At 65.0% G+C, this 25447-nt stretch overlaps 1 protein-coding gene across 1 annotated transcript in view; it reads right to left on the bottom strand.

The window, feature by feature from the left end:
- Nucleotides 1–25447, bottom strand: part of Prdm16 (PR/SET domain 16) — a 143456-nt gene that overhangs the window by 8924 nt on the left and 109085 nt on the right. The window contains 11 exon segments of the mRNA XM_048350111.1: nucleotides 2384–2461; nucleotides 3020–3189; nucleotides 4956–5040; nucleotides 7825–8159; nucleotides 8161–8247; nucleotides 8249–8797; nucleotides 8800–9266; nucleotides 13665–13818; nucleotides 14255–14402; nucleotides 15555–15768; nucleotides 20564–20666. Of these exon segments, the coding sequence (XP_048206068.1) occupies nucleotides 2384–2461; nucleotides 3020–3189; nucleotides 4956–5040; nucleotides 7825–8159; nucleotides 8161–8247; nucleotides 8249–8797; nucleotides 8800–9266; nucleotides 13665–13818; nucleotides 14255–14402; nucleotides 15555–15768; nucleotides 20564–20666 (2390 nt within the window).

Below are 25447 nucleotides of genomic sequence, written 5' to 3'. Positions count from 1 at the left end.
AGGGCGGAGGAGCGAGAGAGTGGAGAGACAGCTGGGCATTGGTGGATATATTCCTAGCAACCCAAGAGGCTGAGATCTGAGGATCAAGGCTTGAAGCCACCCCAAGCAGGAAAGTCTATGAGACTCTCATCCCCAATTATTTAGCAAAAAACAAGAATCTAGAAGCAGAGAGAAAGAGAAAAAGAGAGAGAGAGAGTTTTGAAAGTCAGCGGTGAATATAAACAAGACAGAAGACGAGTAGGGATGACCCGTGACCCCTGCTAATGGAATTAGAGCTCTGCTTGGCGGATGACAGGAGAAGAGTCTGGGAGGACGCGGAGGACGCCCTGAAGTGGGAGTCACGGAACCCAAGCGGCGCCCACGCCCGCCACAAGGGCCCAGGTGTGACACGGGCGCCCCTGACCGCGGCAGGGGGACCTCGGCACGCAGCACGGCTGGGAGGAAGGGCAGGGGACACGGCCCCCGCACCCCCAGTTTCCAACTCGCTATCTGTCGGCGGCACATCTCAGCAGGCCTGCGTGCTGGAGCGCGAGGAAGTGAGACCATCACCCCACGGATACCGTCCCTCAGACTCACGATTAGGGGGAGCTGGGCGCTGAGGACTGCTTCTGCCTTCCCTCTGGGAATAGCAGCCCCCCGCCCTGGCAACGTGAGGGCGCTGGAATCCATTCGAGCGACTTAGATAACGAGACAAGGATGTGAAGGGAAGGGCCTTCCCGCACCCCCAGCTTGGGCGATCCTGTCGTTCAAGGATCGTGGTGTCCCGGGGCCTGGACTCTGCAGGGTGCACACACGCACACGCACACGCACACGCACACACACGCACACACACGCACAGAGCGGGCATCCGTGTGGACGCTGGCAGTGCTCGCACCGGGAAGGGCGGGAGCCAGGTGCTGGGCTGGGGCTTCCCAGGTGGGCTTTGCATTTTCTTCTTCCCAACTCGAAAGCCTTCTGATGATCAAAGCCAGCCCAGAGACCACCAGCGGCACCAGAGAGAAACGGCGCGCGCCCCACCCCTCTGCCTTGAGCCAGATAAAGTCAGGATTTGCAACACAAACTTGCAAAGCAATTATTGTTACCGAAGTCGAAACTCACAGATTGGGGCGAGCAAAAGAAATCAATGATAATTAAATTCTTCTATAAACACGGCTGGCCCCTCTGGGGCTCTTAGCACGCCACACTGTCCAGAAGTCAGCTCTCATTACAGAGAAAACACACGGCTTGTTTTCTGGGAGGGGACCCGACCAAATAAATCTTTCTGCTGCTAGCCTTTGTTAGGTTGTTAGTCACTATTTTTGGAGGGCGGGTGGCTGGGAGCTCTCCGGGCACAGAACTCTGGAGATCTGTCATTTTCGTGGCCCTGTAATGCCTCGCGTGAGTGGGGTCTAGGGGCCCACCTCCCCCCACCCCCCGCCCCGGGACTGACACATGTGGGATTTAGGGCCTGTATCCCCATGGGGTCATTTCCTAGTCACGCCAGCTCTGCAGGGCCGCGGTAGGACGTCCGACTTCAACCTAGAACCAAGCCAGGCTCTGTCTCCCAAGCCTGGGATGACAGACACACCCCAGACGCGCTTCTAAACCGGTCCTGGCAGAGGAACGCTGCGCTCCCCGCACACCAGGGTGACGCCCTCCCGCGCCCGAGTGGGCGCCTGGGCGGGCCTGGGAGGCCGGGCCGCGAGGCCAGCCCCTCTCCTGTCCCGTGAAGGCCCCAGACACAGAGGACCGGGGCCTGGGCTGGGTGGGGGCGCAGGTGGCCTGGGCTGTGGCCCGGGAGGCCCACGGCAGCCTCCGAGCGCACCCTCGGGGTGGGGGTGTCCAGACTCGTGGAAGGGGGATGGGAACCCCGAGTTCAATGACACACACACACCCTGGGGTACGGTGTGGCTGCTCCAAGAACGAGGGGGCGGGGGTGGTAACAGATGCTCCGTTTCCCACGGCGCCCTGAGCAAATTCCCCACGGCCCGGGGAGACGGGGACGGACACCCACCATGGCCGAGGAGTCCCGCCCCCTTCCACCGGTCCCTGTGAGGGGGCGCTGGAGACGCTGAGGCTCTCCACACAGACCCCTCTCCTCCTGGGACCTGCCCCAGGGGAGACCCTGCTCAGGGAGACACCTGGTGGCAGGGGGCAGGTTGCTCCCCTCCTCCTTTGTGAGCATTTTAGGAGCCTTCTAGAAGCTTCCGTCACTGACCCTCTGGAGGCCACAGCCCCGGGGGTGTCGGGATCAGGGCAGTGCTCAGAGGCCCAAGCCACGTCCCTGGAGCCCGACGCGCGGCCCCGCCCCGGCGGGCCGTACCTGCATGGCTGCTCCCCGCCCCCCCCCCCCCGCCCCGGCGGGCTGTACCTGCATGGCTGCTCCCCTCCCCCGCCCCCGTACCTGTACGGCTGCTCCCCGGTGTGCGTCCTCAGGTGCCGGGTGAGGTTTGCCGATCGCGGGAAGATCTTGCCGCAGTACCTGGCCAGGAGGGAGGGTTCAGGGATTGGGGTGACCCACAGTGCCCGCCCCTAGTGCTCTTTCTCCCCAGCCTCACCCGGGCCAGGACTCACCCCGGCATGCGAGTTCGCAGCCTCTCTTGCCCCTGAGCCCAGGCCCAGACGCAGAGGGAAGCTGGGGGGGAGGGGGAGGGCGGGCGCTGCCTGGGGCCCCGGCCCTCGCTGGGGGAGCCTCCGGGCCTCCTCGGAGGGCACAGCTCGGAGCAGCTCGGATGGGCGGGACAGGAAGTGTCCTCTGGCCCCGGGGCCAGTGGCAGAAGCCACCGGGTTGGGTTCACTCGAACCCGGAGCCCAGCGGGACTCCTGGGCCGGGCTGAGGTTCCGTCTCAGGCTGGGTTTGAACCCAGCTAGGTGGGGGGTGCGGGAGGCACGGCCCAGGCGGCCGACTCGCAGATGACCTCAGGCGGGGGGCGAGGTGACGGCAAGGAGGCCCCCCGACCCCTAGCTCTGGCAGCGGGGCTGAGGGTGGCGGGGTGCCCTGAGCCCCCCCCCCAGCACCCCAGGGGCACGCGGCTCTCACCTGCACGTGTACCGCTCCTTGCCCTTCCTGAGGATGGGGTCCGAGAGCGTGGGGGGCGGGGAGCGGAAGTTGAAGGCGTGGTGGGGCAGGGGCTGCAGGCTGCTGCCGGAGTCGGCCTTCATGGCTGCGAAGCTCTCCAGCTTTTCCGTCATGGTCTCGATGGCGGACATCTAGCGTGGGCAAGGGCGGCGGTCAGGGCTGGGCTCGGCGAGTCTGTCTTCCGGGCATGGACGGCTGCCCTCGGGGCCATCGCCATTCTTCGTGGCAGAACCTGGCTGCCCACAGGCGACACGGCCACCACGTCCCATCCCACGGCTGTGTCCCGCCAGCCCCGGCCACGGAGACCTCGGCCTTTCTCGGGGTGCACACTCTACCTTTGTGGGCCCCGACGCAGGGCACTGCCGGCGGGGGCTGGGCTTTGGGTCAGTGCGCCTCGGGGGCCGCATGCTCCAGGGGCAAACACATTTGGCATTTGGGGACAACCAGCGGGGTGCCACGAAAGCACCTTCGAAAGCATTTGCTGAGCCGAGGTGGAGCCAGGGTACGACGGCAAAGGCCCCTCTCCCGCCCGCCCCGCAGCCCGGCTGCTGCCTTGACCCCTGCCCAGCGGGCTAGCGTGGCTCTCACTCGCACATAGGGGCTCCCCGCCGCCCCCTCGCTCTCCTGGCCCCTGTCCGGCCCCGAGGATGGGCTCCCGGCGTGGCACCGAGGCCCTAGGCTCCGAGACGGAGGCCCATCTGGCCTGCAGTAGCCTAGGGACACAGAGGACACCGGGCCCCGGCAGGACCACCCTCTCCCGCGCCGGAGGACCGCGTGCCCCCCCGCGAGCCTCGAGGCGGAAGGGTCAGAGCGGGGGCACCCGCTGGCCCGGGCCGCGGTCTCTGGACAGTAGTGACCTCTGGGCTTTGGGGAGCCTAGGGCCATCCGGAGCTTTCTGACCCAGCGCAAGCCCGACCCGGGACCATTTCATTCGGTGACCTATTAGTCATCTCTCCCCTGCCCCTTCCTCCGGGCTCTGGGCCGCAGGGGTGGGCTGCGGGGTTGGCAGGACCGCGGAGGGGCGGGCGGGAGGGACAATGGGCAGCCGGCCCCCGCCCGCCCAGCCCCTCTTCCTCGGGCCTGGGTGGGTCCCTGCGGAGCCCCCCGCGCCAGCACAAACACAGGATGCGCCTGGCGAGCTTGTCAGCTCTTTCCAGCCCATCCAGGGAAAATGAGGGGAAGTTATTCAGCGAACCCCGAGGCCCGGCGGCACAATGGGAGGCACTAAGTTTAGCTGTGAACTCAGCCGGGGCCCAGGTTCCACAGAGCAGGGTTTGTCGAGGCGGGAAGCGCCACGGAGAACAATGGGCAGCGCCGGCTGCCGGGGGGACCCCTGGGAGGCCAGAGGACCCCGCGGGTGGGTGAGGGGGACCCAGGGCCCGGAGCTGGCGGCTCTGAGGAGGGGGGGGGCACAGTACGCAGGACACGGGACAGGCGGCCCGGCCCCCCCCGAGGGCGTCGTCTGGGGAACCGGCAGGAGAACCTACCAGTAGGCTGGTGGGGCCTGGAACCGCGTGCAGAGTTTAGAGCACGGACATGTACCGAGCTCCCGGGGTGGCCCGGCCTCCCTCTTCTCCCCCTGCCCCTCTCCTGGCCGGCCCACGCTCCTTCTCTTGATTTGAGCACGCTCAGGTGTCACCCGCCCAGGGGGACCAGCTCCTCACGGGGGTGGGGGGAGGGGGGGCTTGGCTGCTTGGGGTCTGTTCTCAGGCTCTGGGCCCCGCCCGCCCCTCCCTGCCTGGGCAGAGCACTCCCCTTCGGGCATGGACCCCAGGCCCGGGAGTCCCCCCCCGGGGAGAATGCCACGAGGCCCCCCCTTCTCCTCCCTCTCTGGAGACAGCCTGTGCTGGGGGGGGGTCCCCAGCCCGTGCCCCGCCCCGCGCACCCCGGCTCTTACCTGCGGGTGGAACAGCAGCGGTGAGGGCCGCAGGTACTTCTCCTTGAGCACTCCCATGGGGTCTGTCACCTTCCGCTTTTCTACCCTGCTGGACGGCAACACCGAGGGTTACGTACCCCACTGGGCCGCCCGGCCACCTGTCGCTCCACGGCCATCCTGAGGGGACCAGAGCCGCCCTGCTTCCTGCCTGGGCCCCGCCTGGGCCTTGGGGGCTGCCGGGGCTCTCAGCCCCAAGCCCTGCTCCAGACACTCACTGCTGGTCGCCTCGCACATTCCCCGTTGTAATAGGGAGGTCAGATCTGGCCAGTGCCATCATTAGCTGTGGAGGGACTTCAGGTGGACTCCAGCTCAGGTAAGAGCAGAGGCCCACTCCATCTCCACTACGCCCTCCCCCACCCTATTCAGGGAAGCTCCCCTTTATTATGATACGTTATGTAGATTGACCACCTGAGGCCTGGGAGCTTCAAGGGAACCTGTGCCCTCCTATGAGCAGGGGAATCCACCTGCATCCTGTGAGCCCCGCCATATCCATGCGCCAATTCTAACTAGAGTGATAGGTTGGTTCAAATAGATGCTGTGAGACAGACTGTAACTCCATTGGCCACCTGCGTGCGGCCTGGCATGCTCTGTAAGTGTTGTATCCTCATTGGTCGCCTGCGTGTGGCAAGTTTGTCTGTGATGTTTGCCTTATAACCAGGCTGGAGGACCACACGGACACGTGGTCCCAGCTCCCGAGTCTGGGCTGCACAGGTGTGCGTGGTTCCAGCTCCCGAGTCTGGACTGCACAGGTGTGCGCGGTCCCAGCTCCCGAGTCTGGGCTGCACAGGTGTGCGCGGTCCCAGCTCCCGAGTCTGGGCTGCACAGGTGTGCGCGGTCCCAGCTCCCGAGTCTGGACTGCACACGTGCGGGCAGCTCCAGCTCCCGAGTCTGGGCTACACACGTGCGGGAGGCTCCAGCTCCCGAGTCTGGGCTGCGGGAGGCTCCAGCTCCCGAGTCTGGGCTGCACAGGTGTGCGTGGTCCCAGCTCCCGAGTCTGGGCTGCACAGGTGTGCGTGGTCCCAGCTCCCGAGTCTGGGCTGCACACGTGCGGGTGGTCCCAGCTCCCGAGTCTGGGCTGCACAGGTGTGCGTGGTCCCAGCTCCCGAGTCTGGGCTGCACACGTGCGGGCGGTCCCAGCTCCCGAGTCTGGGCCCTGACCCCGCACTCGTGGTCAGCAGTTTCGGCTCCCGAGTCCAGGCTGCGACCAAGGCCGGTCGGTTCACTTTTTGTTCCCTTTTTACTTCCCCAATAAATCCATCTTTTTGCCATCTTGTAGCTGGAGACTGTGTGGTGGACTCTTGGGGGAACCAGGAATCCCCTCCCTTGGGGGGGACCCCGTTTCATTCTAGCGAACCCCCACTCTACTTCATCCGTCACCCACCAGGTCCTCCGGGGTCCCCTCCACAGCGGTCAGCACCCATGCGTGTCACAAAATGCTCGGGGCTAGAATCTAGAATATTCTCTGAAGTCCCCGTGGGCAGCACCTTCCTGCTGGTTGGCTGGTCAGCCTTCTGTGTGTGTGGGATCTGCCCTGTGGGGGTCCCTGGCTTAACTGCAGGCTCTGTGTGGAACATTCTAGATGCTTGATGTCTACATCCTGACCTCCCCGGGGGGTCACCCCTCTGCATGGCAGCATGGGGGGTCTTGGCCTGTTTGTGTTGATAAATGTGAGTGACTGGCGTGTTCCACCAGGACCCCTCGTGGCAATTGCACTTCCAGAATCTTCCCCGAGGGCCAGGGACAACCCCGTTACACAGCCTCGCCCGCGAGCGGGGGTGGAGGAGGGGCAAGGCCGCGTCCCTCTTCACCCCGACAGTTCCCAGCCAAGGGCCGGTCTCTCCTCTGCCTGCGGCCCGGGGCAGGGGTGGGGGCGAGGCCCCCGAGCCTCGGCCTTGCGGGGTTTGGGTCGTGCTCCTTGCCCTGCCACCTCCCTGGAGATACCCAGGACGGGGGGGGGGGGCATCCTACCTGGATCCTGGCTGCCCTCCCCCGCCCCGGCCCTCCAGGGCGGACGACACCCCACCCCAGGGAGCTCAGGCTCTGCTTTGCGTCCTGCCTTCCCCTAATCGTGTGTAACGCCCTGCCCCCCCCCCGCCCGCCGCCCCGTGACTGCCGTGGACACACGCTTCGCGTGTCTCGGCTCCCATTCTCACGAGATGCCCACGTCCTGACGGGCGCAGAAGGACCCGCGGGAAGGGGGGGAGGGCGGCGGGCCCCCGCCATCCAGGGCACGTTGGCATGGGGTGTGACGCGCGTGTGTCCCCGGGCGGCGGCCTGGGCTGCTCTGACTGCGTTTCCTCTCCTCTGTATCCCAGCGCGCAGCCCCTCGGGGATGGGGCCCGGCCCCCCCCCCATTGTGGCCGGCCCCGGGGTGGTGGGGGGAACAGAAGGCACTCAGGCCTTGCAGGGCCTGCCCCAGGTATCCTCACGCCCTCACCCCCAGGGAAGGGGGGACATGAACACGGTCCTCTGCCCCCTGCCTTGCTATAAACCCCACCCACCCGAGAGCTGAGACCCTGGTGCGTCACCCACCCTCCCGCCCCCCAGTCCCCCTCCTCCTCAGCCAGCAACCTCCCTCTCATTGCCCCCGGACCGCCTACGTCCAGGAGCCCCCGTCCCTCCCACGATCCACCAAGCCGGGTGGGTGTTCCCCACTCCCAAGGGGGACAGATGCCCACTCGGGGGAGCTGAGACCTCCTGGGACCTAGTGAGGACAGAGGGAAGGACCTCAAAGTTCACGGAGAGACAGACAGACAGACAGACCCTCCTGTCCACGGGGCCCGCGCCGACCCCGCCCAGCAGGAGCCGGGGAGGGCGGGACATGGAATACCTGTAGATGGGGTCCATGAAGAAGGGCGAGGGCTTGGCATAGTGCAGAGAGGGCTGCTGGGGCAGCTGCGCCGGGCACACTTTGGGGAGCCCCTCGCCGGCCCCCAGCTTCCGCTCGCCGCCGTAGATGTGGTTCTTCCGGGGCTCCCGGCCGCCCCCGTTCTGGCTGGCCCGGGCCCGGCTGCCGATGCTCAGGTCCAGCGGCTGCTCCTCCCGGACGCGGGGGGCGGAGGGCGCCTTGGGCGCCGGCGGGACGGGCTTCGCCTCTTTGGGCTTGGTGGTGAGGTCGAAGGGGCACTCGGAGCTGGGGCCGCCCGCCTTGAGGGCGTCCCGGGGGCGACTTGGGCTCGGCCTTGACCAGCAGGCTGTGCGTGAGGGCCCGGTCCGTGAAGGGGTACAGGGAGTGCGGGAAGTTGGGCAGGAACTGGAAGGGGGAAGACGGAGTGGTAGGGCAGCGCGCCCATCTTCTTCTCCTGCATGCCCATGAAGCCGGGCCCGAAGTACTTCTCGGCGATGGAGGCGATGGCCTTGATGGAGTCGCCCGCGGCGCCCGACGCGGCCAGGAGCTGCTCCTCGGGCGGCGGGAAGAACGAGTGCTGCGCGTAGAAGACGGGGCCCCTCGGCCGGGCCGCCCCCGGCCCCCGCGGCCGCCGCGCCGGCCCCCCGCTCCGCCGCGCCCGGCCCCGCCCGGCCCCCCGGCCCGGGCCTTGCCGGCGGTCGCTGTCGGCGTCGCTGTCCAGCTCGGAGCCCGTGCCGGTGGTGGTGTCCAGGTCGGTGCCCGTCGTGGTGTTGAGGTCCTCGAAGTCGCTGCCGTCGGACACGTCGGGGCTCCGGGCCTCGGTCTTCTCCGCGTACCCGTCCTCCGGGCGGCCCTCGGGCTTCCCGTCCGCGCCCGCGGGGGCCGGGGCCGCCCTGGCCGCCGCCGTCGTGGACGGCCGAGACCAGGGGCGGGGCGGGGGTTCGCCAGCGGGCTGGGGAGCTTGACGTCGGGGGCGTGGCCCAGGGGGCTCTTGAGCAGCGGCGCGGGAGGTAGCAGGGGCGGCCGGGGGTACAGGGACGGCGGGAAGATGCCCGGGAAGCCGCGGCGGTGAGCGCGGGGGAAGGCCGGGGGCGCGGCCGAGAAGGGCAGGCCCCCCGGGTGCGGCCGCGACGGGAAGAACTCGGTGAAGCCAGGCCCCCGTGGTTGAGGCCGGGGGCGGGGCTTGGCCTTGTCCAGGCCGGGGGCCGGGCGCGAGGGGCAGGCCCGGGGCGAAGAGGCCGCCCGGCGCGTAATGGCTCTTGCCCTCGCAGAAGCGCCGGTGCTTGTTGAGGAGGAGGTAGTGCTGAACATCTGGCCGCAGTCCTTGCACTTGATCTGCGTGCGGCAGTCCGCGTGCATCGCTTGTGCCGGCACAGGTTGGAGAACTGCGTGTAGGACTTGTGGCCAGACCTCACCTAAAACATCAGCAGAAAGCAAAGACAAGCACGCTATGAAATTACCGGGAAACCCGGGCCTCGGGCGCGGGCCTCGGGGGCGCGGGGTCCGTGCGGGGATCCGCTCGGTGCGGGTGTGCGCCGTGTGTGCACACCGCATGTGCGTGCAGACGGCCCCCGCCCCCCCCCCCCGTGTCTGCGCATCCTGCAGGGCCAATCAATCACCCACGTGGATGCGCGTGCTCGCGTGGTGCCCGGGCACCCCGTCCAGTGAAGGGCCTGCTCGGGCAGACTCAGCCGCGCCTCGCCCCGGGGGGCTCTGGGCCAGGAGAATCGTTCATCTGCCTCGGCACCCCGAGGTGGGAATGGGGGCGCCGGGACCAAGCTCTTCAGAAACCCATGGGGGTTTCGGGGCTCGGAGGTGGCACGGGCTGCTCCTGGGGCTCTCGCCCCCCCCCCCAGCCCTGCCGGGTGTGGGCTTCGGGAACATGGCTCTGGGGCCGCGTGTGGCCACTGTTTTGGGGGTGCCGAGGCCGGGTGGAGGGCAGTGCCTGGCCTGGCTGCTCAACATCACCACCCTGTCCGATGGCCCCTGCAGAGAGAGCCCGGCCCAGCTCCAGACGCTCAGGGCCCCCGGCTGAGGCCTGAGACCTAGAAGGTCTGCACACCCCGAGGTGTCTCTCTCTGCAGGCCGATTTGCTCCCTACACGGAGCCCTGGGAGAAATGACAAACAGAGCACGGGAGCTGCGTGCCGTCCACGGATCCGTGCCTGCCGGCTCCCAGGCGCCGCCTTTGCTCTGAGATGGCCCCACTCTTCCCTCATGGTTTCCATTGCTATTAACTGCGCGGCCCTGCCTGGCTGTCTGGCCTGGCAGGGAGCTTTTCTGGCTGAGGGAACTTTGTGTCATTTCATCAGCTCTTCCTTCCGGGACACTCCTCTAGAAGGGAGAGGTGCCGCCCCTCAGATGCCCTGTAAGTGCTCCCTCACCCCAGCCGGGCCGAAGGGGTGAGCAGGCAGACCCCCCCCTTCGAGCCACGCAGGCCACACCGCGATGTCCCCTTCCTGTCCCCCGGGCCTCCCCGGGCCTCTGGAAGCACCAAGCGATCAGCCGTCACGCTTGGAACCGGCTCCCCCGGGGCAGCTCTGAGTAGTGTTCTCTGGGATGGCACCATACCGGGGGCGAGAACCTTGGGTTCCCAGCCCCCCATTACGCTGGTGGAGGGGACCTGCTAGGGCGGGGTGCCGAGAGACTTAAGGGGACCAGAGGGACACTCTACTGCTGGCCACCCTGTCGGCTGGCCGCCACAGGCACAGACAAAGCCCTGACAGCCACAGTGACCTAGACGGGGTGCTGGTGCCTGGAGGCCTAGGACAACAGGAGGGGCCCTGGCCAGCCAGGAGCGGGGTGCACTCTCATCGGCCCCCCCCGTTCTCTTCTGTGCAGGTCCTTGTCTGCGATGTTCCCATAAGAAGACTGCACGCCTTGGTGTTCCCCAATACTCCCTCCCCCTTCCCTTCCCGTTCTCTCCCTGGCGAATGCACGCCCGCCACGCTCATACCCGCCACGCACACCTAGGACAGACATCCCCTCCGTGCGCGTGGCCAGCAAGGCGAGGACTCGGGGACGTCCACTCCCACCCCAGGTCTCGCCGGCGAAGTGGACACAGAGACTCTGTGTTGGCCCCGGCCCCCGGGGCGCTCGGCCCTCTCCTCCTCGGGCCGGAGGAGGCCCCCAGGCCTGGGCTCCCCTCAGTGGCTTGTGGCTTCCTTTGTCTAGCGGCTGCAGCCCGCAGCCGCTCCGCAGGTTGCTGCGGGGGCACGGGGGCTGCGTTTCCCGTCCCCCCCCCCACCTCTAACGTGCACACCGCCCTCCCCGAAGGACGCGCTCGTGAACACCAGGCGGCCATTCCCGGGCTTGGCTTTGGAGCTGATACCCTGGGCCCAGAGCCGGAGGAGGAAAGCGAGGCAGGAGAGCAGACGAGGCGGGAAGGGGGCGAGGCCAGGCGTCGGGCTTGGGTGTCCCTGTCCTTTGTCCACCATGTGGGGGGGCTCTCGCAGTACTGCGGCCCAGCGGGCCCGGGCCCCGCGGGGGTGCCTGGCAGCTCCCGCACGGAGGACCGTGGCTGTGACCCCACAGGAGCTGGCTCGTCCTGAAAGGCGACGCTGCCCAAGGCCCGCATCCCTCGTCCTGTGCTTGGGCGGGGGCGGGGCGGGGTGGGGAGGTAGCATGCAGGAAAGGGCCCAGCCCCGGTGGCCCGACACAGGTCCGATTGGCTGCCCCGCCTCAGCTCTTTGGGGCAGGCGGCTGGAGCCCCGGGGGGACCGGCAAGAACAGCCTGATCGGGTCTCCCTCCCCTCACTGACAGGACACGGCTTGGGGCACGGGGGGGTCTCCCACGCTGGGGTCAGGAACCAGCTTCCCCGGGCCTATGATCTGTCCCGCAGCCTGGCTGCGTGCCTCCGTTTCCTTCGGTGAGGTGGAGGGAGTGCAGCCCTCCTCTGTGGGAATCCATAAGGATGCCGGGTGACGACAGGACGGAAAGTAAGTAGTGTGAAGACACAGCGCTTGAGCAAGGACGGCGCGGCGCTGGTGCACGCCTGTGCGTGCCTGTGTGCTAGGACGGTGTTGAGTTTTAAACCCTCCGTGTCCCCAGAGGCCCAGCCTTGGGCGCCGTCCCCGCAGGAGGGCCTGGCGGGGAGGAAGTTAGGTCACTGGCTCTACTCCTGAAGGAGATCGTACGGCCGGGGGCTTCTTTCTCCCTCTCTGCTTCCCCTGAGCAGCCCCTTCTGCCACAGGCTCCACGACCCTCCCTCGCCACAGGGCCAGCAGCGACCGGTGACCGGAACCGCGGGCGGAGACGAGCCTTTCCCCTCGCCCCAGGCATTCTGTCACAGATGGAGAGCTGAGGGAGCCTCTCTGCAGGAAGCCTGAGCGGGGTACGCAGCACGGGGGGTGTGGGAAGACATCCCGCAGCCCCCGGGAGCCCTCAGTGCCCCCGGAGCTCGCCAACGTCGGGGCTAAGGACCCGAGAGGCTCACAAAGCCCTGGGGCTGCTCCAGGCGAACCCCGTCCCCTTTTGCCTCCATCCTGGGTCTCCTCTGTAGGCCGATACAGCCTGGCCGAGCCCCGCGCCTCACCTCATCAGGAGCAGGGCCCACCCGGGCACCAACCTGGCCCTTCCGAGGCTCAGGCCCGGCGCTGCTGGCCCTGGGACCACGGTTGCTCCCCCTCCCCCCACCCCCCGTCCTAACCTTTGCTGTGCCATGAGGAGGGAGCTGACCACAGGCCGGGCTCCCTCGGGGCCCCGTGCCCAGGCCGGGTGGCACTGCCACACACGGAGCTCCTGCCGGAGCTCAGCCCTGGATGTGAGCCCAGGGGGCAGCCAGAGGACGCAAGGAAGGAGGCCCGCTGGCCTTGCCCACCGCCCTACCCCCGGCCCGCTGCGAGGAGATGAGAAGTGTGAGCTATGTGGGGGCCAGAAGAGGAAGGAGGGCAGAACGAGCAAGGGGTGAGCCACAGGGCCCAGAGGACGCCATTGGACGAGGGGAGGGGCAGAGCCGCAGGCCGGAGGACGCCATTGGACGAGCGAGGGCAGAGCCGCAGGCCTGGAGGACGCCATTGGACGAGGGAGGAACAGGCTTAGAGGACGTAATTGGATGAGGGAGGGGGCAGAGCCGCAGGCCTGGAGGACGCCATTGGACGAGGGAGGGGGCAGAGCCGCAGGCCCGGAGGACGCCATTGGACGAGGGAGGGGCAGAGCCGCAGGCCCGGAGGACGCCATTGGACGAGGGAGGGGCAGAGCCGCAGGCTCGGAGGACGCCATTGGACGAGGGAGGGGCAGAGCCGCAGGCTCGGAGGACGCCATTGGATGAGGGAGGGCAGAGCCGCAGGCCCAGAGGACGCCATTGGACGAGGGAGGGGCAGAGCCGCAGGCTCAGAGGACGCTATTGGACGAGGGAGGGGCAGAGCCGCAGGCCCGGAGGACGCCATTGGATGAGGGAGGGGCAGAGCCGCAGGCTCAGAGGACGCTATTGGATGAAGGAGGGGCAGAGCCGCAGCTCAGAGGACGCTATTGGACGAGGGAGGAACAGGCTTAGAGGATGCCATTGGATGAGGGAGGAGCAGAACCGCAGGCCCAGAGGGACACCATTGGACGAGGGAGGAACAGGCTCAGGACACCATTGGACGAGGGAGGGGCAGAGCCGCAGGCTCAGAGGACGCCATTGGACGACGTAACCGCGCGGAGTGCTGAAGGACCCAGTCACGTGGCTGTGCCTTCCCAGGACTGGCGGGGAGCTTCTGGATGGACAACGGTCCCCTGGATGTGGGCCCGGCCCCGGGGCGGCCGATCGTGGCCCTCAGCCCCAGGCGTGGCTGCCGGCGCGGGGTGGGGGGGGCGGGGGGTGGGGTGGGAGGGGAACTCACATATGAAAGGCTTCACCGTGCTGTGGATGTGCTTGTGCTGCTTCAGGCCCGAGGACGTGGCGAAGGTCTTGCCGCAGTCGGGGCAGGCGTGGGCCCGGGCGCCCACGTGCTGAGAGCGGATGTGCCGCTGCAGGTTGCTCGGGTCCGTGAACACCTGGGGAGATGGGCGCCATGGGCACGGCCCCGCCCGGCCCCGCTCCCCGCGCCCCCGGCGGAGACGCCCGGCTCGCCCCTCTCCCGCTCCACCCGCCCTGCACCGAGCTGGCGGTGACAGTGACCCGGGACTGTGCAGAGAGCGCCCGGAGGAAGGCGGCGCAGCGGAGGCTTGGGCTCGGGCGCCTCAGCCCTGCCGCCCTAGGCCATCCACCCGCACCCGAGGGCACCGGCTGCCCCGGAGCTGGCCCGGGCTCTCTCTGAGCCTTCCTGTCCTCCTGGCAACTCGGAAGGACCCTGGTGGGCTGGGGGCAGCGGGCCCCGCCGTGGCCGCATCCACCTGCGTTTGCACAGGGGGCGGGAGGGCGGGGGAGGGGCGGGGGGCCGAGCCCCAGGGCAGGGGTGCGCCTGTGCCCCGTGGGACCCGTGCCCCGTACCTTCACGCAGTTTTCACATTCGAAGCGCTTGCCGCTGTCGTGGGACATCTGATGGCGGATGAGGTTGGACTTCCAGTTGAAGGCCTTGGGACACTGGTCACACTTGTACTCTCGCTCTTCCGTGTGGACGATCATGTGCTGCTCCAAGCTAAACGCAGGGGGCAGGGGTCACCCCGGAGCCCGTCCGGCAGGGGCGCTGCCCCACCTCACGAGGTCCCCCTTCTCCCCGCACGTGGTCTGGGGCCCAGAGCCGGTGCAGGCGGCGAGTCTGGCCGCCTCCTCTGGGTGGGCCGTGGAGGCGAGGGGAGAGACGGCCTTCCGCGGTCAGACGCCGGAGCCGGTGCTGGACGGCACTCGGTCCTCCGCCCAAGACCACTGAGCAGCCAGCCAAAGGCACGGCCGGCCCGCAGCCCCCACGTGCTGGCTGCCCCTCTGCGCCATCCCGATTTGGAGACTAACCTTGGGCCTAGAAAAACAGAGTCTAGGAGACCCAGCATCGCCTCAGGCCCAGGAGTTGGGGTGAGGCCCGGAGGCCTGGGGGCCCCTTCTCCGGGTGGTCTTTGGGTGCCCACCGTGTAGCCAGGCGTGCCCAGCGCGGTGGCCGGGCGTGGAGGCGCGGGTGTCCCGCGCAGCGGCTTGGAGGGGCCGCTCCTCTTGGCTGAGTGGGCCTCCTCTAATCCCCTGCTCTCAGGGGACCCCTGCCTCTCCCCCAGCCCCCAGAATGACCGTGAGGCAGTAATATATCACAGCCCGTTAATTACGGGGCCCAGCCATCCATTTAGATCAGAAACGCCTGCTTCTCCGGCATGGAGAGATTGTATCTTTTCCTGTTGTTAATTGTGATTTATGTGTTTATGTAAAGACAACACGGGCCCTCCTTAGCCGCACTCAGTTCAATGGGCCCGGGCGGGATCGGCCCACTTACTCTCTCAGTCATCTGTTTAGAGTGGAGGGTCCGCGGGCCCCGGGGAGCCTGCGTCGGGATGGCGGTAAATCCCTCGTAATCACACGGTCCGTAAGTGGCCCGACGGGGTCCCTTCTCCAACCGCGCGGGGTGATCCCGGGGAAAACCCCCGCGCAGGGAGGGGCCGCCCGGGCTGGCACGTCCCCCGGCTTCCCGAGGGCCGGGACCGGATGCCCGGCTTGCCCGGGGGCTGCGGGGTCCTCGAGACGCCCCAGCCCCCCCTTGCCCGCCGAGTCCCCGGGTCCCGGCTCCCGTCTGGCCTCAGGGAAGGGGAGGGCCGGCTGGGCCTCCCGACAGACCGGCGGGCTGAGGCGCGCGGGGGCGTCCGGCTGGCACCTGTACTTGTTGGGGAACATCCGCTCGCAGTCCTTGCACTCGTGCACTTGTCCGTCGCCGGCGCCCGCGCCCAGGCCGTCGGGCTTCAGCTCCTCGCCCAGGCCCTCGTAGAGCGCGGCCCCCGCCGCCCCGCACGCGTACTTCTTGTGGCGCCGCAGGTCTAGCTTGCACTGGAAGAGCTCGTCGCACTCCTCGCAGCGGAACGTGGGCTCCTCTGCAAGACGGGGCGAGAGGTGGGCAAGCGGGCGGGACACCTGCCGGGGAGGGGGGCCGCCCGTCGCCCCGGCCCCGGCCCGCCCGCACCCTTCCGGCCTCCGTCCCGGACGCGGCCATGGCGGCCCGGGGCCCGCGGGCGGCGCCGGAGGCCTCTGCTCAGACCCCGTCCTTGCATCTTGGGAGGCTGGGGGTGGCGGTGGTTGAAGCAAGGCCGGCCTGCCTCTCCAGTGCAGAAGAAAACCAGGCCAAGTGCTTTGTTTATGAATTAGGAGGAAAAAAAAAAAAACCAGGACAGAGCTCCAACCATATAATAAATTATTGTCGTCAAGGTCAAACAAATTAAAAGGGGGGGCAGCTATTATTAAGTTTATGAGGCAGCATCCTGACCACAGTGCCAAGCTAAACAATCAGCTGGGAGCCGTAGCTCTCGGTGCGGGGGGGGGGGGGTGTGGGAGTCTGCGGGTGGGGGTGGGTACCGGTGGGGTTTGGCTCCTTCCCACGTCCCCTGCTGCAGCGGCCTCGGCAGCGAGCTCCGCCTGCAGAGGGCGCCCTGCACCCGGGATGACCCGGGGAAGACACCGCGCTCAGCTCTCGCACGCGTGAGCGTGTGCAGGGCTGTGAGGGCATCTGCGCAGCTTGCGTGCACCCGCGATCGTGTTTGAATGAGCGTGCACGTTCCAGCAAACCTGCGTGTGGTTGTGCATGCACACCTGTGCGCTCGTAGCCGGGTTTGCGCGCACATATCTCTCGTGGGTGCACAGGTCAAACGTGGGCACGCGTGTCATGTACACAATTGCACGTGATATGTGTACACTTGCACAGACATGTAGTTTGTGCGTGCCCCGTGCAAGCGTGTTGGCATGTTTGAGCGGATGTGCACTCGTTCGTCTCTGTGTGTTCACACCTGTGGCTTTCGTGTGCCTCCGTGTTTACGTGCGCGGGTGATAATGCGCTTTGAGGGTTGCACGTGTCCTTGTGTGCGTGTATGGACGGGGGTGCGCAGATCTGTGCGGTGCGGTGCGTGTCCACGTGGACGCCCGTGACGTTGCACACGCAGCTGCACGAGAGAGCCCGTGTGCCCTGGGATGGGTGAAGGGACTGTGTTTGCTAATGTGCTGGCTGTGAGTGTGTGTGCGTGTGAATATGTGTGCGCCTGTGTGTGTGTGTGTGTGTGTGTGCACATGCACGAGACTCGATTGGCACTGAGCAGAGCCTTAATAAGCCAGGGCTGACCACGAGAGGGGCCGGGAGCGGAGGGGCCCCTCTGCCTTCCACAGCAGAGAGACTGAAGGACCGTGTTCCGTTTCAGAGTCCCGGGGAGACAGCCTGGACGCGGGGGGTCCCGGCGACCACACTGCTAGCCCTGGTCAGCCCCGGGGCTGGAGTCCTCCCACTCGGGGGGGCCGAGGACGCAGAACCTCCCTTCTACAGGGTGCTGTGAGTCTGGGGGCACCCCTCCCCTGCCGCCCCTGTCTCTACAGGCTCAGACTTTCCCCAGTGAGGGCGCCCCAGGTCTGCATGCCTAGCACAGGCCAGCGCGGGCCCACGGGGGCCCCCGGTGCTCCTCCTGGGTGCCGGAGGGCCTCCCACCGGCGTGGGCCCCACAACGCCACTTCTAGGGTGCTCTTTCTGGCTCATCAAAGAACAGTCCTGGAAGCTGAGATCTGACAACAGATACTGCACATAAGAAGAAACGTTAAGGGCTGGGAATATGGCCTAGTGGTAAAGTGCTCGTCTCGTGTGCATGAAGCCCTGGGTTCGATTCCTCAGCACCCCATATATATAGGAAAAAAATAAAAAGAAGAAACGTTAACTCCACTGAACCATACCACTGACCAAGTAAGGGGGGATTTGGACCTAAAATTAAAATTGGGGGGTTTAAGATAAAAATTCAGCCTAGTTCTCACTGTGACGCCCACTGATGGCCCCTGGCGGGGCCACCTTGGGGACAAGTGCTGCCCTCCTTCTGCCCCCACCCCTCCCAGCCTCGTCTGCTCCTGGGAAGGGCAGAGCTAGGAGCAGGACAGGTTTTGGCCTTCCGGGCCCGCGGGAGTCCCACGGACGGGCCTCCTGGGACACACTGCAGGCTGTTTGGGTTTTTTCCCTCCAGCATGCAAAATTCATTTTAAAGAACTTTAAAGATTCGCCAGGTGCTGGGGTCTCAGGCCTGGGATCTGAGGACTTGGGTAAAGCCACCCCGGGGGCAGACGAATGCAAGACTCTTATCTCCCATATCCAGCACAAAGCTGGGAGCGAAGTGTGGCTCAAGTGGTCGAGTGCCAGCCTTGAACGAGAAAACGCCCAGCAAACGTGCCAGGCCCCCAACTCAAGTCTCAGTCCTAGCTCAAGAGACTAAAGGACTGTCAAAGAACTTCTAAAAGAGGATGTCCCGTCTTGCCGTTCTAGCCTATCCTACCCTCTCACGGACTCCACACCACACACTGTGCCCCCCTGACTTCTTCAGGACGGGGACGTAAACCACGATGAGCTCTTCAGAAAAGCGCATTTGAAGGCAAAGGATTTCTTATCTTCTCCCAAGAGCAAGACATTCTCATGAAAGTGACTCCCCCCCCCCCCCCACGCATCCCCAGAACAAGAGTGAAGACGAAGCGACTCCCCGGCCAGCCCGGGGGCCTGCGCGGACAGCGGCCTGGTACTTCCTCACGGGGGGGGGGGGGGGGGGCGGCTCCCGGGCAGGGCGAGGGTGGGCCTCGAGCCCCGGCGGGGCCCAGGGCGGTGCCACCCCCTCCGTGGCCACGCCCCTCCCCCCCCCCCCCCCCACGGCCTGCACGTCGGCACAGGCTCCCCAGACAGACCCGAGACCTCCAGGGATGGACGCGCACTCCAGAAGAGCCGTTGGAAGTAGAAAGTCTCCATCCAGATGAGCGGGGGGCTGCGGCTGGGGGTGGAGGGTGGCCTTCACCCACACCGCACCGCACCGCACCGCACCGGCCGCCTCCGCCTGCCTGCCAAGACCCGCGCCTCGCCCATCTGCCTGCAGTCCCCCCAGCAGCCTCTGTGGCCAGGCAGAAGGGTAAACCGGCGCCTAATGGCTTCGAGACAGAGGGGTTCACAACGACGCCCCATCCACACGCGAATCTACACCTCCAGCCTCAGAAGAGCCCAAGCGCCTGCTTCAAACGCCCACAGTGAAAAGGGCCCTTGCACGGAGCCCGGCGAGGAGAAAAGAGGTTTTTTTAAATGATAATTATCTTAGGGAGGAACTTTTTCTTTCTGTATGATTCTGAGTTTAACTGGGGGGCTGGCTATTAGGGGGAGAAGGAATGAGTTTGACAGCGGATGCTAGAAAAAGTCAAACGTGTGGTGTCAGACTATTATTATTTGTGGAAAGTAATTAGCCCACGAACGTGTGATCAATGCTTAGGAAAAGGTAGACCCGGGTTATTTAATATCAGGGGTGGGAGGTGGATGGAGAACAGGAATCAACTTAAAAAAAAATTCCTTTGGAGGAAAGAATTCCACCATACAAGTGGAATTCCACAGTCAAGCACTCTCCTGGAGTGGAGTAGCTGGGTCTTCGGGGTTCTCATGTGTTGTGTAAGATTCACAGGTCTTTTCAGCAGTTATTTTAAGGAAAGCGAGACCTTCCTTAGAGATGGCGGGGATTTATGGTTCTTCTGGCAACGGCCTAATTAAAACCAAACTTCAGGGGACAATGCAGACGGGACCCGGTTGGTGAAATTATTCCTTCCTGACAGCTCAGGGACACAGACTGCTGTGCTCTTATTAGGAGGGACCTTGATTGCAGCGCTGTTTCTGGGGCTGAAAGGGTAAAAGGAGGCAGAGTCCTCTGGGTCTGGTCTCAGAACCCTGATGGCAAAGCCCGCACTCTGCTCTCTGGCTGGAAAGGGCATGAAGTGCCCTTCTGAAAAAACTTCTGGGTAATCATGAGGCCTTGGGGTGTCTGCAGGGACGGGGAGACCCAGTCCTCTCCCGTCTCTAGAGTTCTAGAAACCGCTGGAAGAATGCTTTTCTGCTCCCCGGCGGGGTGGAACCCACCAGACGTGTCCTGCACTGTGGGCACCGTGTTCTCGGGACCCACCGCTCCGGGACGGCAAGTGGACAGATGCCGCCTCACGCGGCACGAGCGTCTGACCCGTGGGCCCGTGGGGGCTGGCTGCTCCTCGAGCCTCACCTCTGAGCTACTTGGATGTGGGGGGCTACGCGTGGGAACCTCCTATCCGCCCCGACGGCCGGGTGCTCCCTGACACCCCGCAGGGAGGGCTTGGCGTTGCTCCCCGCAGCCCCGTGGGAAGGAGCTTGAGGACCTCTCCAGGCCCGGGTCTGCCCTCCCACCAACCCCAAATCCTCTAGCGTTTTCTTGGGCTCGAAGCTTCCGACGGGCGTCGTTTATAAAGGCAGCTGGGCCACCTTCCTCTTTCCTATGAGATCGAAGCTTCTCGTCGTGGAGCGACCTCTGGGGCTGCCCACACTTTTAAGGCACCAAAATGATTTTTTGGCTAAACTAAAAAACATTTTTTTTGAATACCGGGGAAAGCTGATAATGAAAATAATAGAGTTTAAAAAAAAAATCAGAGACTAACACTATACCAGGGTATAATTCAGCGCGATAACAATCTGCCCAACTTGTGTGAATCACGCTTAAGTTGGGGCGCTCTCTGTGAGGCCCGCGGAAGGAGAGCTGAGGGGGTGCTGGGCCAGAGGTGGGGGGCTGGAGAAGCCGCGGCTACGGGTGTCGTGAGATGCCTGACCTGGGCACACGCGGGGCCCTGGGCGCCCCCCTCCCCGTCTGCGTCTCAGTGGGGTCTTACCATCCAGGCTGGGCGGCACCACGCCCAGGGAGTAGGCCCCCTCCTTGATGTGGACCAGCAGCTCCTCGCCCGGCTCGATGTCCTTAATGACCTTGTAATAAATCTGGAACGGAGAGACCAGGGAGAAGGGATCAGAGGATGCGATTGCCTCCTGCGCGGAGCCGCGTCGAGGCCCTCGGCCGCATGGCGCTGGGCCTGCTCCGGGGAACGCTGCCCCCGGGCCACGTCACCGGGCTTACGATGGCTGCCAGAGGGGCCCCTCGGGAGCGTGCGCAGCGTATGCTCAGAAGGAATCGAGTCCCTTTTCACTTGTTCCACCCTGTTCTGTATCAGTAGCGAGTGCCAGCCCTGGAGTCCCTGCCCAGGGAATGTCCTGGGAAATACCCCAGACACGAGCGACCCTCCGTCCGTCTGGCGAGGAGCGGGGCTTGACCCTGCTCTCCAGACTCCTTCGTTGGCGTGAGCCTAAGTGGGGCGGGCTGGCCTGGGTGGGGGTCTGGAGGGTCAGCGGGCACTGGTGGAGGCCACCGGCTCGCAGGGTGCCCACGGCGGGGCCTGGCGGCCACGGTCCAGGAAGGAGAGCGTGCCCGCCCCGAGCTTGGCTTGCAGCGCGGCAGGCCGGGCTCCGCGGCCTGGAGCCGAGGGGGCTGCGCTTGGATGCCCGGAGCAGCGGCGTGGGTGTGAATCACGCCGGACTGGGTTTGCCGATGCCACCGTGATCCCTGAAGACAGGTGGTGTTGACGCGGTGGGCTAGCAGAGGAGACGAGGAGTCGGGCAGTCAAGGACGGCAGGTCCTGGGGGGCTTGGGGGGGGGCCCTGGGGAATTGGGTCTCCCGTGACTGTACTGGAGACTGTCTCACAGAGCCCGGGACCCAGGTCCTCGGGGAGCCGGAGCCCCCTCCCCGATGCTGGGATAATCGAGGACCAGAAGAGGAAAGAGTGCTCTCAGAGGAAACAGGGCCGGCCTCAACGCGGGCAGGAAGGGGTTTCCGGACACGGAGGGGCGGTGGCTGTCCTAGCCGTGGGTGACACTCGGGTCCCCTTCAGGGGCCCTTGGCTGGGTGGGGCCCCCGCGGGCAGCGGCCTCCCGGGCGTGTGCTGGCTCTCCCCACGGTCGCGGGAAGCCACCCCCAGTAGGACATGGGGAGCCCTGAAGGACACAGGAGGTGCCGGTGTCGGGGGCCACAGCAGACACGGGGACCGCACAGGGCAGAGCGCCCACAGGTGCGCGCGTATCTTATCAGCACGTGAAGTTGCTTCACGGCACGGCCATTAGTAGTTATTTTATTTGGCAGTCTTTCTCAGGTAGGTTGATAAAACAACAAGATTTTTAAAATGGAGAACAGAAACCAAACCAAACCCACTTCTGAAAGGACACCCATTGTCACTGTAGTCCCAGTTTCACATCACCTGATCTAAACAAAACCGAAGGGGTTGGATCATTTCTAACCACCCCCCAAAACCCACACAAAACAAACGACTCCCCCCCCCCCCCCAGACCAGACCCGAGCCACTGTGTTTCAGACTGACCCGCTCACAGTGCGGAATTCAAGAAGCCAGGGCGGGAGGCGCTGGAGCGGGGAGCCGCCGCCCCGGTGCTAATCAACAGGACCCAGGTTTCTTCCAGCCCCGAGGCCGGCGCACACAGCGGGGGGCCCTCAGGGCCTGGGTCTCGGGCTCCGGCCCGGGACGGGTGCAGGGGAGGGGCCCGGGGTCTGCGCCCGGCAGGCGGCCCCTCGCTGCCGCCCTGGTTCCCTCTGCCCCGGGCGATCGCAGGGGCTGCGCGGGCCTCAGTCAGCCTCCCCGTCCCCGGTCCCCGGTCCCCGGTCCCGTCCCCTCCGGAGCGGAGAGGCCTCTCACTCACCCCACCCCGCGCACCCGGAAACCGACCCTGACCCCGGAGCTGCCCAGCCTCCTCCCCGCTCCCAGGCCCGCGGGAATCCCGGGGGGACCCCACCCACCCTGCTCCTGGCTCACCGGGCCTGCGGGGACCCCTGCGGGGCCGCCGGGCCCCCTCCTCCGCCCGGGCCTGGGCGTCTGGCGGGGCGGGCGGGCCGGGGACGCTGGGCCGAGGGCTGGGCCGCGGGACTTTGAGCCGCGGACGGAATTAATTGCCATTAGCGCTGATCTCCGGGTGCGGGCGTGGCGCGGGGTGTCCCCGACCTGCCCGCACCTGGAGGGGGGTCGGAGGTGAGCCGGAAAGGGCCAGACCTTCCCCCAAGTCTGGGGCTCGGCCTTGGCCCAGGGCGCGGGGGTGCACTGGGCGCAGGAGGCTGGATGGGCCCCGGCCCGGGGTCCCTGGGGAGATGGGGCCCAGCCCGGGGGGCCCTGGGGAGATGGGGCCCGGCCCAGGGTCCCTGGGGAGATGGGGCCCGGCCGCCGCCCCTCTGCTTCCAGGGTGGGCGGCACAGATGGCCGTTCGCCCTCCATCAATCGCCATTGCAACCCTTAAACGTTCATTGCGGCCTTGGGTTCCCTGGCTCGGCAGAGGGAAGTGTTGTCCTGGACAGGCTGCGGGGACTTTCCGCACATGGAAGGAAGAGCGTTTATTTAGAAAAAAACACCCCACGTGGGTCTGATACTCTGTATCCCCCCAACAACAGCCCGGAGGGGAACGGTGTTGGACGGGGAAGTAACCCCAAAGTCCTGGCTCCACGTTCTAGGCCTGCGCAGCCCCCTTGTGAGGCGGTGTGTAAGTCCTGGGGTGCCGGGGCCGCCGAGGGTGGGGCCCCTCTTACCCACATCTGAGCTGACGAGCCCAATAAATGTCTGCTCTAAACGGCTCTAAGAAATCATGCTGGCCAGCAGACGGTCCGGAGCGGAGCTGCTGCGTCCTCCCCTCCGCGGCTTCCGCCGACAACAGTTTGCACTGAACTTGGGCGAACCGCCCTGAACTCAGGTCCTCGGAACTGTAAGTGTGCTTAGCATGACCCAAGCTGTTCTCTCCCTCTTTGATCACTTTTCACACGCAAAGAGGCGGCCCCTTGTAGGCACCTGGAGCTCTGGGGGAAGCCCGGGGGGGGGGGGGGCCTTCTCACCCAGAGGCGGAGAAGGGGACCTGCGGAAAGCGGGATTTACGGCAGGCCAAGTTCATGGCGACAGAGCCTTCTACTCCCCACTCCCGGGAATGTTCTGGAAGACAAAGAAATATTCTGGGAACGGCTGTGAGCTTTTAGATTCTGTCTCTCCTAGTGTTCCCAAACCATATGGAAGATACTGGGTTCAGCAGTAAGGGAAAGGCTTTTTAATTCCTACTTCATCCTAGAATTTTGGCATTTCTATAAATGAAAAACTCCACCCAGAATACACGGGGTAGGAATGATCTGGCAGGCGGCAGTTACCTCTGTCTCCTTTCTGGAATAAATGGCGGCTTGAATCACTCAAGTGAACTCTCGGGCAACTTTATTTTTCTTCTTCTCTGACCAGTGTAAGAAATTTTAAAGAAAGGTTGGCATAAAGTAGGTGAAAATGTCTTTCCCTGTGGATATCTTGGAAAGAAAGAGAGAGAAAAAGAAGCTAGGAAAGGAAGGAAGTCAAAGGACAGATGGACGGATGGAAGGAAGGAAGGAAGGAAGGGAGAGAAGAAGGAAGGAAGGAAGGAAGGAAGGAAGGAAGGCCAATTTCTCACTGTCTCAGGCTTCCAAATTCCTTGACTTGACTTGGTAAAGGTCTTGGAGTGGTTTTCTCAGAAAAATATGCTCATTACAAATGGAAATTGAATTCCTGCGGAAGGACAAATTGGCCGGGGACGGATCTGCGCCTTGGGAGAGGATCCTGGTCCCAAGGCCACCCCTGGGTATGTGTGCGCGCGCCCCTGGGAGGCTCGGAAGATGCGCGGTGGGCCCAGCACTGGCGTCAGGGCTGAGGCAGGGATGAGTCTCACTGTTCGGAGCCACCTTCCTCTGGGGAGGAGCTGCAGTCGCCCGCCCAGAGCCCTCGGCTCATCCGAGGGCGGAGCACTTGGTGTTCAAAAACCAAGTTGCAAAGTAGGTCTGTGGCCCGAGCTCTGCCCCGCGGGCGTGAGGCGTCACGTCGCCCGCTCCCGGTGGTCTTCCTCTGGCCTGTGTCGGTGGCCTGCTCTCTCAAAGCGGTGCCGAGGCTGGGGGCCGGCGCCGGGCAGACCGCAGGAACTAACGCTGCCTCCTCTGCCCAGAGAGGAAGAGACTCATTCACGTCCCGGTGATAGGCCGAGCTCCTTTTCCCCCAGGCGAACAGAAACCGCGTCGGCAGTTTTATTCGTGCCTCAAGCTTTCTTGTTTTGCCATCAAATAGAAAAAACATTGTATGCGTCCATGTAGCCCTTTCTGGGTTCACAGTGTGGACCAGGATTGCGAGCGTGGAGACCGTCCCTTCATAGTTAAGCGAGCCACATTCTTAAATAGCTCTGGCCAGTAAAGTGTTGCATTTAATCAGGAGAAGATTCATTTAGACAAAGGGTCACCGGGCCACAGCACGGATGAACTTACATTTTGTGGCTCTTCAGAGCGAGGCTTGCTTTATGCCAAAGACAGCCCAGTGGCACCGGACAGCATTTCTGAATCCAAACAAACCGAAAGGTGTTCTGTCAACTGTCTAAGAAATGCTACAGCTTGCCTGCTGGCCTTCTGAGAGAACATCGCATCTAATGGTTGGAGGCTACTATTTGAACCAGGTTAAAAATTTATGATTTTTAATTTAAAAAAATGGTGTGGCATAACAGCAAAGGAGTCGGGAAATGTCAGGGGGGTCAGCATAAGGCACCCCCGTTTAAAATTCCAGCTCCGGCAGATCACACACCCTGGTGAGGGAAAAGCGCGGGGGGGGGGGGGCGGGGGTGTCCAGGTCGGGGCCAAAGAAACGAAAGCAAAAGAGACCAGTCCTGGGCCACCAGGCTGCACTGGGGT

Source organism: Perognathus longimembris, chromosome 7 (assembly GCF_023159225.1).
Source record: "Perognathus longimembris pacificus isolate PPM17 chromosome 7, ASM2315922v1, whole genome shotgun sequence".
In the NCBI taxonomy this organism is placed as follows: Eukaryota; Metazoa; Chordata; class Mammalia; order Rodentia; family Heteromyidae; genus Perognathus; species Perognathus longimembris.
This window is presented reverse-complemented; position numbering and strand designations above follow the sequence as displayed.